The 14,561-nt window shown below is 39.7% G+C and overlaps 2 protein-coding genes across 2 annotated transcripts; one reads left to right on the top strand and one right to left on the bottom strand.

Moving 5' to 3' along the window:
* Window positions 1–1,558: 1,558 nt before the first annotated feature.
* RB195_015083 (uncharacterized protein) lies at window positions 1,559–1,771 on the bottom strand (the record flags this gene model as incomplete). The annotated part of the gene is made up of 1 exon (XM_064205616.1): window positions 1,559–1,771. One exon carries the CDS (start codon window positions 1,769–1,771, stop codon window positions 1,559–1,561), a length of 213 nt encoding a protein of 70 aa, XP_064061497.1.
* Window positions 1,772–5,928: 4,157 nt separating this feature from the next.
* On the top strand, window positions 5,929–10,963 carry RB195_015082 (uncharacterized protein; the record flags this gene model as incomplete). Its single annotated transcript, XM_064205615.1, has 9 exons — window positions 5,929–6,003; window positions 7,765–7,861; window positions 7,930–8,009; window positions 8,098–8,206; window positions 8,862–8,992; window positions 9,053–9,166; window positions 10,400–10,498; window positions 10,620–10,726; window positions 10,831–10,963. 9 exons carry the CDS (start codon window positions 5,929–5,931, stop codon window positions 10,961–10,963), a joined length of 945 nt encoding a protein of 314 aa, XP_064061496.1.
* Between the last annotated feature and the right edge of the window lie 3,598 nt (window positions 10,964–14,561).

Genomic DNA, 14,561 nt, shown 5'->3' with positions numbered 1-14,561 from the left:
TGTGGAATTCGGAAAGTGACTCGAGTCTGTTCACCATTGGAAGGATGTAAGCTTTCATACATATGCAGAGAAAGAAAACACTAGAGGGCTGACCTCCACATCGCCCTGTTTTTATGAGTTAGCTTGTTAGTTGCTTTCGTAGAAAAAGGTGAGTAGAAGTGCTTCTTGTTGTTGTGGGTGGGAACTCAGAACTTAGATACCTACAAATCACACGAGAAAAATCTCTACTTTCTCCTTGTGACCGCTTGTAGATGGCCTACTACAAATGTTGTAATACTCTCTATTCACTTTGAGAATCGTACTTCTTCATAGGGAGAAAGGCAGATCATCCTTTCGTCACGAAAAGCGCTCCACTGCCCCCTACAGTTACCGCACTCGTGGTTGTTGGAGCTACTTGGAATGTGGCCAAAAACAAGAAGTTCTTTCAATACAAATCAAAGATTTGGAGTGGAAGCCATTGCTTAAGAATAAGAGCATACTTGACTTCGGAAACAAACCTGCAAATATTGATGGGAGAACTTCCGGGCAGCAACATTAGGACCTCCTCGGAACACTGGACTATCAAGTTCTCATCTATAAATTACGGTTCTCTGAAGTTCTCGTCTATTGGCTTAGTACAAGTGAAGTGAAGTAGAACCACACGCCTCCGCACGTGCTGTCGTTTCAAGACGATTTGACTAGTGGTGCGAGGTGTTATACGTCAAGTTTTCGAAAAACTGAGGTGAGATTGGTTCGTTGCTGCAAATACGGATGGTTGGATAAGGTTGTGGGTCCTCAATCACAAGAGAAGATGATTGTTTGACTCGGTTGGGAAGTGATAGAAAGGAGTAAAACATTACGGGTGAACGCTGGAATGAGTTTGTACGTAGATGTCTTATCAATGGTACCTAACCCCAAAGTAATTGTGCTCCTGTTTCATACATGTTGGTGTACCAACGCAGTAGAGCAAAAAAAAAAAACAAACCTAGACAACCCTGCCAGGGGTGCACGGAGCGCAACCACTTTCCCACTTCGGGATTATCGCGAGTAAAGTAACTAAGTCAAGGTTTTGCATTGACCTGGGCCGATGTCTAAAGTTGTCAATAACCATCCAATCTGTGATCATGTGATGGTCCCATCTGCAAAGTAAAAATTTGAGCCAGTTTTACATTGTTTTTGCATAAAAACCTTCTTTCCTGCAGCGTTACTGAGCAACCTCCTTTTGACTTGTGATGTGAGTTGTACATTTGTACTAAATATTTTATACCGGGATGGACATGTGCTGTGATGAACGCTTCAACAGCTGGCGAGATCTCGCCACAGAGGATGTGCAAAAGTTCTGCGGCATTAAACGAGAAAATGGAAGCTTTCAGATGGGCCGGAGAAGGATGCTGAAGCAATGGAATAATCACTTCGAGAGAATCTGCTGTAGAAATCATGACGACAGAATCCTGTATGCTGGATATCACAGTTTCTGAATCGAGTTGTGGAAGAAAAGAGGACCTCATTACACCAACGGAGCACGACAATAGCTATAAGGAAGAAGAAGGTCAATCTAGCTGACTGTTCGAATAACAGTTCAATTTGACAGCTGTTCCACAGTTTGAAGATCTTTGAACGCATCATCCACAACAGCGTTTGAGACAGACATTGCAGTCGGCCCACCGTGCAGTGCGATTCCGTCAGCAACTGCAGCAAGACCGACGCCAGCCAGTCTATAAGGCTCCTGATTGAGAACCATAGTGAGCAGCAGAAAACTTTGCATTTCGCGCTCCCGACTTAGAGAAACCATTCGACCGCATTCCGCATGAACTGATCTGGTACGTTTCACAACAAAATGTTGTCCCAGAGCAGCTATTCAGATGGGTCCAAATTCTGACCCAAGAATGCGATTGCAGTAGCTGCGCGAAGGTCGGGGGAATTGCTTATCTCCGTCGGTCTGCATCAGCACTTTATTTCAGCCGGTCTTCATATTCCATAACTATAACAACCATAACGGGAGACTTTCGGAAGCCAGGACTGCGAAGTCTACTCCACACCGATGTCATGCTGGGTCTTCAATATGAAGAAGAGTTGGAGCAGCAAATACGAGTCCGGTGAAATAAGCTAGTAAGACATAAGACATGAGGATGCCTGATGGTCTCAAGTCAAAGGCATTCAGAACCATCATTCGGCCCTAGGGCTCTATTGCGCCGATTGCTGGACTTTAAGCAATGAAGTGCAATGTCGCCTCAAAGTAATAGAAATGAAGCTGCGATGGACGATTATTGTCGCTCGCCTCGGCCATGTCAGCAATCCGGCGGAGACTAGGTGTGGCTCCCAAGAAGATGTGTAAAACTCGCCTGCGATGACGCGGCTACATCGTACGTGGTAATAAATGTATTCTCCATAAGAGCGGCATAGACCTAGATGTATCCGGGAAGCTACCAGCAGCACAGACCCAGCTTGGTGCAATTCAAAGAAATTTGACACGAAGCCAGCTTGCATCCACCCTGATCAAGCCAACGAGCAAAATAGCGTCATCTGTACAGAAAAGCGGACCCCGCTTCTAAACATGACAAACGCTAAACAAGAAGAAGACATACTAGATAATCAATAATAATATGATATTAAAGAAGCAACGTTTTAGCGGAATCCTTCGAGCTCTGCCGGCTACACAAATGTGCAGAGCTTCGGATCATGTTGACCGAACCGTATACGTCGTTTGTCTATACGAATAGGGAGAAATTAACATGAGCGCGCTCCCATTCATGAACTACATTCCTAATCATTTCTATTCGTGAAGGATCCCAACACCATCAAAGCCGTAGTGTGATGCCTTTATAACCAATATAGGGTTTTCACGATTTTGAAAAGTGCTCATGAACTCAGTACTACTTGTTTCTTTTCACCTTTGTTCAGACGAGAATGCCCGTCATTGATATTCTGCATGTTACTTAACCCTGTCGATAAATCCTACCTGCCCAATAGCGGAGGGTATAGTGGAACCGGGAATAAATTCGGCGGCGATTGTACTGTCGATAGTTTGAAACTGCCATAGGCCATCGAACCTTTTCACCTCTCCAAAATTAAAGTTAGATTGGTCCCAGACATTTGTTGGAGGATAAAAACACCGACTCACATTGACATCGAAGCGTTACAGCATTCCGTAGATTGACTATAACCACATTTTTTATCCTTCACCTTTTATTGGCTCAATGTTCCATTTCTTCTTTCTTTCTCGAGGTCTTTTATTATTTCGCCAAGATTTCAAATTTTAATGATTTTAATGATCTCACAAGGGTAACTTACATACTTGTGCACATGAAATGATTTCCGCTAGATTGTAAATGCCTTCAGAAGAAACCAAACAGTGCATTATGACGCAACATACATTGAACGGAAATCGGAAGACTACTTCGGTTAGCGAGCGACAAGAAATGTTCCTAGACCTGTAGACAGACTAATGCATCTTTGTCGAGGACTCAGAAGTGGAACAAATAATTTTTTCCTCTTTCAAGTCTTCTTTTCGGAGTTTCTCTTTTTTTCTTGTTCATTGAACACGGAAATTGTACAGTGAACACTGGAAATAGTCTACGAATTGGAAAGTAACCAGCAACAACCTTTCAATGAGTGCACTTTATAATGCAATGTTTGAAGAAATGACAGACCTTTCAGTAAGAGTTCTCCGGTTACATGAACGGCGCTACAACAGAACAATTTTCAGCAATTTTCAGCTTCGCTTCCTAGATTTATACACGACATTCTCACTCAGATTCACACTTCGAGTGCGTACGTTTTCTGTCCAGTGTCTATACTAGTGACTCACCATCCGAAGTGCACCTACTGACAGAAGAACAATTCTCGCAAAGGAAGCCCTAATTTCTAATCAATTTCCACTTTAACAAGCTTTGGGTCATTGAATTGTTCGATTAAGTTTTGTGTGGATTCGCGTTGTATCCGAAAAGAATCTCAGCTCCGTCGTTTCAACATTTTGACAATAACACACAAGAATTCCAGCGAAGGGAGGATTCGCTAGGAGCATTTAGGTATTCATATAAATTCACGGATCCATTGAAATCATCTATAGTAATCTTTACGTGTACTCTCCAACATCTGTAAGTTAATACAGTGTGTGCTGAAAATGTTGAAATTAAATTTGCATGTACTGCAGTGTGAATTAGTTGTGAATTTATGAATTAACATGGACAAACGTTACAAACTGTTTGTTAGGAGTATTTTGCAAGTTTATTCTGTATGAGTCTAACAATGATGGAAATAATATCTTTCAGACTCTTCCAGTGTGCGTTCTTTGCGATAAGCATTTGGTCAATGTCTAATTTATCTGCGTTTTCATGGGAATGGCCAAAAAAGCACAGTTAGTCGATCAGGCAATCTCTGTCAGTAACTGGGCCAAGAAGACGAGGGGGCTCAGTAAGGAGTGAGGCTTACAGGAGGTTTGTAACGTCAAAGAGCTTTAAAGTTAGAATTAGAAGAGAAGAGTTAGAAATGGAGCGCCAGTACGCGATTGCAACCGTTCGATGGTATTTTTGGTCAGTTCTCACGGTCGCTTTGGTTGGCAGAGATGAATGTATTCAACGTTATTCAGTTACACAATTGTGTTCAACGCAGAAGTCGGGGAGGAAGAAATATGGAAGGCTACGATTTTTTCTTTTTTTTGGATTTCATGTATTCTTTTTAGAATCCATTCGCATTGGCATCCTATTTTGTACTTATGGAAGTGTAGATAGAAGAAGACGTCTTAGAAAATGGACAGCAGTTCAAACCTATAGATCACAAAATATAGATTCACGACAAGGAATTTGAAGGGATTTCGTGTAACATGCTAAAGACTAGGGGATAAGTAAGCTATAATGTCATCAATTTCGATTTTGCTGCTTGCTTCTCTAGAAAACTTTTATTTTTGCCCGTGTACCCAAAACATCGCATCACCACATGTATTAAACTTAGCCGATGATAGATTTCAACTTTCAACTTAGTTTTTTTTTTGTTTTCTTCTTATTGTTTTTAAAAAGTTTGTATTGTCCTTCAAGAAAATAGGCAGAAAGAGAAGGGTTCAGGCTTAATGAAAAATGTCATTCAATGATTTCCAAAAATTAGACTGAAAAACCGACAGATTGCAAAAGAAGAGAGAGTTGGAATTCCCAGCGGCGATCTCGCGCTTTTTCGTTATTGAGCTCATCTCTTGGCTGCACCCATTTTCATAAAGAATAAAAAGTGAAAGGATTACAAAAGAAACAATATGAAACACTAAGGTCCACATAATAGTTCGATAATAGATACAGAACTAAAATAAAAAGTTATAATAAAATAAAACTAAATTCAATGTTAAAGCATAGAGATATGATTCTACAACTCATAAGAATCCATTTTCAGAAAAAAAGAGAGTTTTCTGCTTCGATCGCAAACTAATCGATTCGATCTAACGCAAATTAACTAAAAACAACTAAAATTGTAACTCTATGTTTTCGAAGATCTCTTGACACAGAATTTAACCTCTTCAATGAGAAACTCTTGTGTCTTCAAGCTTTTCTGAGAGTAATGCAATCGTTTCTTTGGTACGTGGTGTGTGATAAAGCAAAAGAGATGTTTGTATTGTGGTAAGAATGTGTTTGCTTTGAGTGCTTCAATGTGGCGACCCAATACGTGTATGTAAATAATTCCCGTGCGGTCTGCAGTTCGCAACTTCACGTACTTCTGTCTGCCTTTATCAATACATTTGTTTGCTGACCTTCCCAAAGAGTGTAACAACCGCTGATCGAGTCGCCCTTAAATGGTTCAATGTCGTTGAGAATACTAGTTATGTTCTATCGAAGTACTCTTAAAACCTGGTGACCGTGAACTCGCTCCTGATAGTTCAGCATTAACCTACTCAAATCTTTCAGATTTGTTTACTGTATGGTTACTCTGTGTCACAGCTCATTATCTGTTACTGTTGCTTTATAGGAAATGGGCAAATCTTTAGATCAACTAGATATTGTTCTGAATCCCGACATCAAACACTGGGAACACCTAATTGGCTGGGTGGGTTTTTCATTGATAGTTTTTTGATTGAACATGTATTGTTGAATTGTAATGTATCGCTCAGAAATTCCCAAAGAACAGATTGGATCGTTTTTCGAGAAGTTCAGTAAGTATCGTCCTAGAAGTTATCAAATGACCACAGAAATAAGGATTTGCCTTTAAAAAACTAAACGAAACAAGGCGAATTCCTGCTCCAGAAGGCTGCGTTCGGAAGTCGCATAGTCGTGCATTGCAACTCCTCAGCTGTATTTGACCTTCGTACACCTCGAGATCAACCGAGCACGTTTACCGATCTTCTTTGATCTTCAGTCCAGTTGTCATTTTTATCTCCTTTTCCACTTTCTTATCCTTTGGTTTTCGTTCTCAATCTCTCAATCTTTTTTGGAGGTCCTACTCCTGTAGGAACTCTCTGTGTCAACTCCGAAGTGAGATGTGTCCTCAAGATTGCTTTCTCTTTCTTTCTGACAATGTTCGCAAAAATCTTCAACATTATATTCTTTCTCTTGCTGAGTAGGAGTCGGAACATAGTTTTTGAAAGTTGCAGCTGAAACACGAGAAAAAAATCGAAATCTTGGAGTGAGAGGTCTCAGAGGGACCTAACTTCCCTGGCGACTCTTTACCTATGCTCACATGATGAAACGATCGAAATGGAAGTATAAAGAGTTGTCAGGCATCGCACGTTGCAATCTTCTTATTTTTTTACATCACATATTTGAGAGTATTGTCCAATGCATACCGTAAATTGCCAAATAAGCTAATGGTAAATTTTACTGCTCCATCTAAACGTTACAACTATCATCCAAAGTGCGACAAAACCTTTCACTCTCACGTTTATCACCGTGCAGAAGGACGAACTGGAATTATGCTGAGACAAACACTTTTTTATACTTCGTAGTACATATCTGAGTATGTAGATTACAAGGAGAATGGGGTCAGAAGACTTTTACGCGAGTGTGTGTGCGTGTTTACATATATGTAAAAATTTAGAAAAATCGAAGATAGCACGGACAAAGGCGAAACTTTCTGCAAGTGTTCTTTTTTAGTTTTAATATTATCAAAAACTATGAATTCGAACATAACATTGTATAATAAATAATTATGATAATATGATGAATCTTACAAGCTTATGATTTTTTTTTTGAAAACCGACGTTTGATTTATCCTCCTTAGACTGTTTAAGGTAATGTAATGCTTTTTCCATTGTAAAATTTTCACAGTATACAAAAATATTCGCATTTCATCTTTTCTATTCTTGTTCCATCATTTTTTTTCTTCAGAAACGTTTGTATTTAGTAATTTTTCCTGCTTAATTTCCATATTTTGTGGCTATCGCTCATTTTCCCGCTTCTGCACATATTTTTTTGCACTATAGTTGATAACACGGACTCGCAAATTGATCTAAAATTGAATTTACAATTTGGTAAGGAGTTGTCATAATATTTTGAAAGGAAAGATGAGCAATGTTATTGTTTTTGCAGGAGCAACATCAAGGCAGAGTTTTTGACTCCTTTCACAATTGAACTTCGGTTCCAAAAGAGAAGACCTTTTCTACTTCTCCGCCTTGTTGAAATGCGTTCAGAGACGTTTGTTTCTCCGAAGACTACGCAAAAGTGCGAATCACATTTTATTTACTTTAGCGCAGGAAACGCTATACCGTATTGAAATAGGTGTGAATCTCAAAAAATGAATCTGAAACAGCTCGGATCAATGCATTATTTTGTTCTTAAACGCAATAAATTCTGAGTCACTAAAAGTTTTCAGATTACAAAAACTGAAGGATGGATGTTCCATGTCGAAGATTACACGACATGGTTAACTACTTTTGAAAAGTTCTGGTATTTCTTCGCTATCGATAAAGGTATCGAAACTAAATAGTAGTGCAAAATTTAATCATTCGGCTCCAAGTGGAGCCATACTTGTTCCCAGAAACCCAGGAAGCAGTTGCTGGCTTGTCCATGTCCTACGAACGTTCTGCATCAGGGGAGGAAGATGAGGACGTTTACTGCGTATGTTATATTTTTGTTACTAAACCTTCGTTTCCCTTCTTTCAAGACTCCTGAACTCCCAATGACCGATCTTCTATTTTTCTTTCAGCTTGGAATGTACTACGTTAAACCAGACTGGAGGAATTCAGGCATAGGATGTATGTTGTTCGACAAACTGATGGCGATCGCTGGAGATGCTAATATTGCTCTGCATGGAGGTCACACTAGCATTAATAAGAAAGCACCATATCACTAAGCTGACAATGTTGGGACCTCTCCACGAATAAATAGGGCTAACTTACGACGATGAGAGAGATGGAAATCATGAACGAAACAGCTTATATGGTGTCGTCCGCGCAACGATACAACTTATTACAAGAAGTAGAACGCGCGCAATCCGCAATGTGTCTGCTATTGTGGATTGTGCGGGCGCGAGGTTCCGGTGCTTAACTGAGTTATAGTAATTGGATCGCGGATGTTGGGCGATCTCGGAGATCTCCACCTTCTATCACGTAAGAAGTTGCATCGTTGTGAGATTTCACACAAGAACTTTTTTTATCTATTCGTGCTGTGATCCCAACATTTCCTATTTTGTGGTACGCTGCCTTATGTAGACAATGTAGAAAAGTACGTTTCTTTTATTTATTTTTTGCCTCAATTTTTGAATTACTGAACAAATTTAGGTGAAATCCGGTAGAAAAATATGCACTATGAATAGGGTACGTGGTACCAGTCCATCCTTGCCAAAAACCTTTGCACACCTTTAAAAAGTGTTTTTAAAGTCTTGAAGAAGAACTGAGTTAAAAGTAAAAGTAGTAAGTAAAACAAGGAAAGGAAGTAAGTTTGCAAAAAATCCATAATTCACATTTCTAGTCTTGAAGATGTCTCCAAAGTATGCGGCTAAGTACGGATTTAACAAAATGCCAAATTACAAGCACGATTTTGCTTCAATAACTACTGAGCATCTTGTATTACCAAAGCAGGATAATGAGCACACCATAAAGGTTCGAGTACTCTTTTACTACATATGTAGTTTGAAAATTTTAGAAAGCTACAAAATTTAGGATCTCGAGAAGATAGAGGAAGCGAAGATAATCGCATATGACGTTGGAATCAGTCATCGGAGTCGTGCAAAGTATCTTCTTAAATTTCTTACAACTGGACAATGCTATGTCAAGGTAACGAATAGGAGTTAGGATTCGTTTCACTGAAACCAGTGATTTCTAGCAAGCAGAGATAGGCCCTAAACTTCACTTCCATGTCCTACTACCACAATTTCACCGCACATGAGTTGCGGATCATCCAGAAGAATCTTTATTGCAAAAGTATGAAGGTTTCCGTGTCTCAATGACCAAGTTTTGCCATGAAATTCTAAAATTGGCAATCAGCCAAAACGTTAGCCCCTTGGATTAGGGTTCAGGTCGTTTTGATCCGAATATATTTGAAATCATGCTGAAATGTGTGATTAGTCCGTATTTCTGACTATATGAATACGACAACGATTAATTCAGTTGACGTACCCTTTGCTTTTCTTATAAGTGTGGCTCTCCCGCAACATATTATCCTTAAGAAACACTAGAAGAAATTTTGCAGCTCCTTTGTATAGATTGGGTTTGAGATTGAGGTTGTATTGCGATGGCTCGGTCGAAGGTTCGGGAACCGCACGATGCCAACCACGCTTTTCTTCATATTTGCATCGATAACGAGTGTAAGGAGGAAGAGCGCAAACTATTTTTTCTCAAGAGAGAGAAAGGCGTTAGCACCGTGGTAAGAGGTTACCACAAGGTCATGGTGGTCGGTAGATCGATTTCGCCTTTGAGTTAAGGCATCACCCCACGAATCTGAGGTGGTGCAGATTTCAGGTGGAGTATTCGTATACGGGATGGGAGACTGTGGAAAGGGTGGTGATTCCGTCCATTTCTTCCTAATTGCCGTAAAAAACGGCCCGGAAGATGCGGCGCCGCACAAGGCTGGCGCGCTCCAGTCGAACTCCTTGTAGAAAATAGTGCTCCAGAACGCCTGAAGCCGTATCTTCCTGGCCGGTTTTTTTTACGGTAATTAGGAAGAAATGGACGGAATCATCCCCCCCTCTCTATAGTCTCCCATCCCGTATACGAATCCCATCCGTATACTCCACCTGAAATCCGTACCACCCCAGATTCGTGGAGTGATGCCTTTAAGTAAGTTTTTCAAGCCTTTGGCGTCGATGAAATGGTACCAGACGTGTCTGGAGGATGAAAACGTACATCGACTGGTCTTCTCAAGTCATTCTATTCACTGCAGACGAATTATGTTGAAGTTGTAGTTGAACCTCAAATTATTCTGAGTTTGGGAACGTAACGCGCTTTAAAGGGATTGATCAATGTAAAGGCTTTGCCTTTTAACCCTTATTTTTAAATTAACGGTTGCAGGTTGCGCTGAACTCTGCAGAGGAAATTGTAGGAATCTGCTGCATTCGAGTAGTGATCACAAATGACTTATCGATTGGTCCGTTCTATGCAAACAACGCAGTAGGTTTACATTATTTTATGATCATCGTTCCCATCACTTTTTGTCGTTGTGGTATGTGAGATGGAAGAATATACTCGGGGAGTTTCCTGATCTGATCCGTTCATTTTAAGTAATTTCCAGGCAGCAGCACGATCTGTCTTAGCCGCCACACTCGCTTCAATTCCAGACATTAAAAAGCACAAGAATCTGTACTTCCTCTACCCAGCCATTAACAGAGAAGCTCGCAAGTAAATAGAATTGATAGTACTGAAGACGAGTCCTGAGAACAGACGATAAATAGTCCGTAGGAAGTCGGTTGCGTAGATTTTTGGGAGTCATATAACATTTTCAGTTTATTCGAAGCTATCAGCGGAGGACACGCGAAGATCCAGCCTTTCACCCAGTGTGCGTTTACGAAAAAACTGATTCCAACAGCTGACGAAAAAGTTTTTGGAATGATTGAATGCGCCAGCAGCCTTGCGTAACCCTTTCAATCCTCACTGACCACATACTTCATTTGCCTCCGGATATACATCCTGTGGGTAGTTTATTCCATTTTCCAGTGAACGAGCTTATTTTATCACTTCGAACACATATTCATTAATTCATATTTTTTGTCCAGTAGAAAATTAGACTTATCGATAGAAGCGGATTTTCCGAATAAATAATTACGCATTGTATGGAAAAAAGCTAGCTATTAATGAAACATTGGAGTTGTTGCATGCACGAGTTATTCAGTGGATGAAAAAAAAAACAAAGAAAATGCATTTATTTCGGCTGCACATTCAAAATATGATACACAAATCAGCCATTTCGTTTAACTGCAAAGAGTGCACATACATTCTCCATTGAGGCAGGTAGCGACAGTGCAGCCCTGTAAATAAAGGCGTGAGGCATTGACATCTTTTTTGGTGTAAGATTTAAAAATACAAAGAAAGGACGAAAAAATAGAAAAAAGAACACACGATACTGCCCTGTGATCCTCGAAATCGTTGGAGGAAAATTTGTGCTGTGGATATTTCGGAGTGTTAATGTTAAAACAAAACAAGTGTGTTTCTGGAGACATATACCCAATCACTGTTTAGGTTTTTGTTTTTATTTTTCATCAAATTGCTTATAGCAAATATATTTGCCAATTACGCGTGTTTTTTTTTGTCAAGGTATCACCTTGTTTGCTTTAGACCGGGGAAAAGCAGTTCCATCCATCTTAACAAAACTGTAGGAAAGGATATTTTCTAAAAATTTGTATTAGTTAATAAAGTTGCTAGAGTTTCACTTGTGCAGAGTAAGGAAGAGAAGGGGATTTTCTCCTTCATGTAAAGAATAGTCTTTCATAGAAGCAGAGGTGTAGTGAAATAAACTACTTCGCATCAGAATAAGCACTTTGGAAAGTTCCGCATATTTTACACTAATTGTATCTGTACAATTTTTGGCGGTACCGCTCATCCGCAGAAACAGGATAGAGCTGGAAGGGGATGCAGACGTAGTGTAAGCCCATATTCTATTATACTGCGTAGCACGAAGCGCCCCGCACATCAACCAACGAAGAAGTGCTCCTCAGACCTTTGTTACCGCTGCTTCGAGTTTTTTTTTTTCCAAATCTTCAACATCTGTGAAACAGTAGCCGAGCAATTTCTTGCGATTTTATATGCGTGCTCGTAAACAGATGGAAGGATTAGCGCGAAAAACTCACCACCAAACACTTCATTAACAGCCACTATCGAGGTGAGAAATGTCAATGATTACTGTTATATAAAAGTTAGTTACACAATAGTTGGAGAGTTTTTTCTTCTTCTGTGGTGAGTCGAATCTTTCGCCAGGATCAATTTCAAAATCTAATCTGGGTAAATAGTCAAATAATTAATCCAAGATAATGGTAGAGTTCACTACACAATGGCTGGGACCTCTACTAATTTACATTCGTAAATAATGGAACCGCGTTGTACAGTGTGCCCCAGAAACATCAAATGTCCTTGAATTTCTTGTTAAACCCGAGAGAAAATGAAATTCATATTGCCGTTAGGTTACTGTATACGTGTGGATTTTGAAGAAAATGTGATTCGAGATCTCCGTAAATTTTTATTAGTTATCGAAAAATCTGTTAGAGGGCTTGCTTGCTCTACACTAACACACTGGTGATATGGCTGGCTGAATACACTTAAGGTCGTTTAGCGTGCGTCTAAAGATTGATGGTGGATTGTAACGCTCCGGAAACAAAAGCTACTTAGTACTATTTGAAAATATTACTGGGAATTTAATAAATTCATACCAGGATTCAGTAATTTGAACACATCTGTCACATTTAATATTAATTATAAATTTGATAAAGAAATTTTTATGATCAATTGCAGAACTTGATGACCTTTGGGAAAAATAAAATCAAATCAAGTGGAGGTACACATTGAAGGCGATTAGTTACCTTTTATCTTTTCTAAAGGATGTTAAATGATTTGTCAACATGAACTGAGAAAACTTTTAGCATATTTCAAATATATAATTACCTTTCGTAAGTCTCTTATTCGCTGTTTTCGGCAAATTCCTGGTACTAACTATGTATATTACATCCACTTACCCTGCATGTGATGCTCTTACAGATCGTATCACCGAAGAAGCATGAAAAATCAGCGGATACGAAGGAGATGACCGCGATGACAATAATCAGGCACAGAAGGAACTTCTCAAACATTCTGTAAAGTTGAGAAATTTAATTCGATGCCACTTGCCAATGTATAAATAGACGATGAGACAATGAGCAGTGTGGAGAGCTGTGAGGGGAGGGACACCATGTGTTTCTCAAACGTTGTGAGGAGCGCAGCTAAATGCCAGCTGCTGCACGCGCACGGAGCTGAAACAACGATGTGAAGGTCCAAGATCGAACGAAAGACGTCAAGCACATGTCATATCGTCCCGTCCATCTGCATAAACTGACACGAACTTATCACTCCAAAGATCAACGATCATGAAATCATCCACAGAAGCCTTGTTTCGTTTTGATCGTCGTCGAACTCTTCTCTATACACATCTTCTACATCTTGTATCTATATACATCTAATGGACAGCCGCACCTGTGATGTACAACCGTCAGGTGACCTTGCAGCAGATTACACACATCTCAGTTGACTGAGGATGTACGAATCAGGGGAATGCCAATGTTTCCAATTTTCCAAGGAGTATTTCCGGCAGAGTGCACACGAGACTCGTGGGTTGTACATATAAAAACGTGCGAAGGGAGGCATGTATACGGCTAAAATCAGGCACAAATTTTTACTGAGCACGACAAGACAGTAAACTTATAAAATCGCGGTCATAACTAAGCAATACATTGTGTATAAATGCTCCTAAATGTACAGAATATCAAAACAAGTATTTAATATGACTGATGTAGTAAGTACAAAGTATAACTATAACTCCTGTAGTTGCATATATTTATACATATACATTTACTTTTGCAACTTTTATATGCATGTGGATTATCATGCACGCCATAACGCGCTCAGCGGTTGTGCGTGTGTTTCCTCGTGTGTAACGAAAATACTCCGCAAAAATGAAAAATGTTTATCTGGGTGGATCGTATGAAGATATTGAGGAAATATCAATATAAAAAGAATGCGATAAGTTTGTGATTCATGAGGGCTCTAAAGAAAACTTCCAATCTAGTGGTACAATCTAGGAATGAGTCACTTCTACTGTCCTCCTATAATCAGAGAACTATCCTTTTTACTGCTCTGTAAAATTGGAGGTGAACCTGCTCACATGGTTTTAAAGTGTTTCATATGTTCAATATAACTTTTGACTGTGGTTCAGGGCCGTGTGGTGCTGGTAATACACACTTTTCAAGGTATACAGTTGTTGATTCCCAGTGTGGACGAAGAAAAGTTGTGCTTTGGGGCCTGACTAATAGTGGAGCGCGAATTTGAGAATCCCCAGTCAGACAGTAAAGATCGTAAATATAAATTTACAGTCGCATGTTTTATCTTCTTTCTCCGAGCGGTAAAAATTTCTATTTTTCACATCTATTCTTCTTCGCTTTTCATCAAGGATTCAAGGCTACTGAAGTAACTCGAGACATGGAGCTGGAGCAGA

This window comes from Necator americanus, chromosome V (genome assembly GCF_031761385.1).
Source record: "Necator americanus strain Aroian chromosome V, whole genome shotgun sequence".
Taxonomy (NCBI): Eukaryota; Metazoa; Nematoda; class Chromadorea; order Rhabditida; family Ancylostomatidae; genus Necator; species Necator americanus.
Note: the sequence above shows the minus strand (reverse complement) of the source record. Positions and strands in the feature narration are given on the sequence as shown.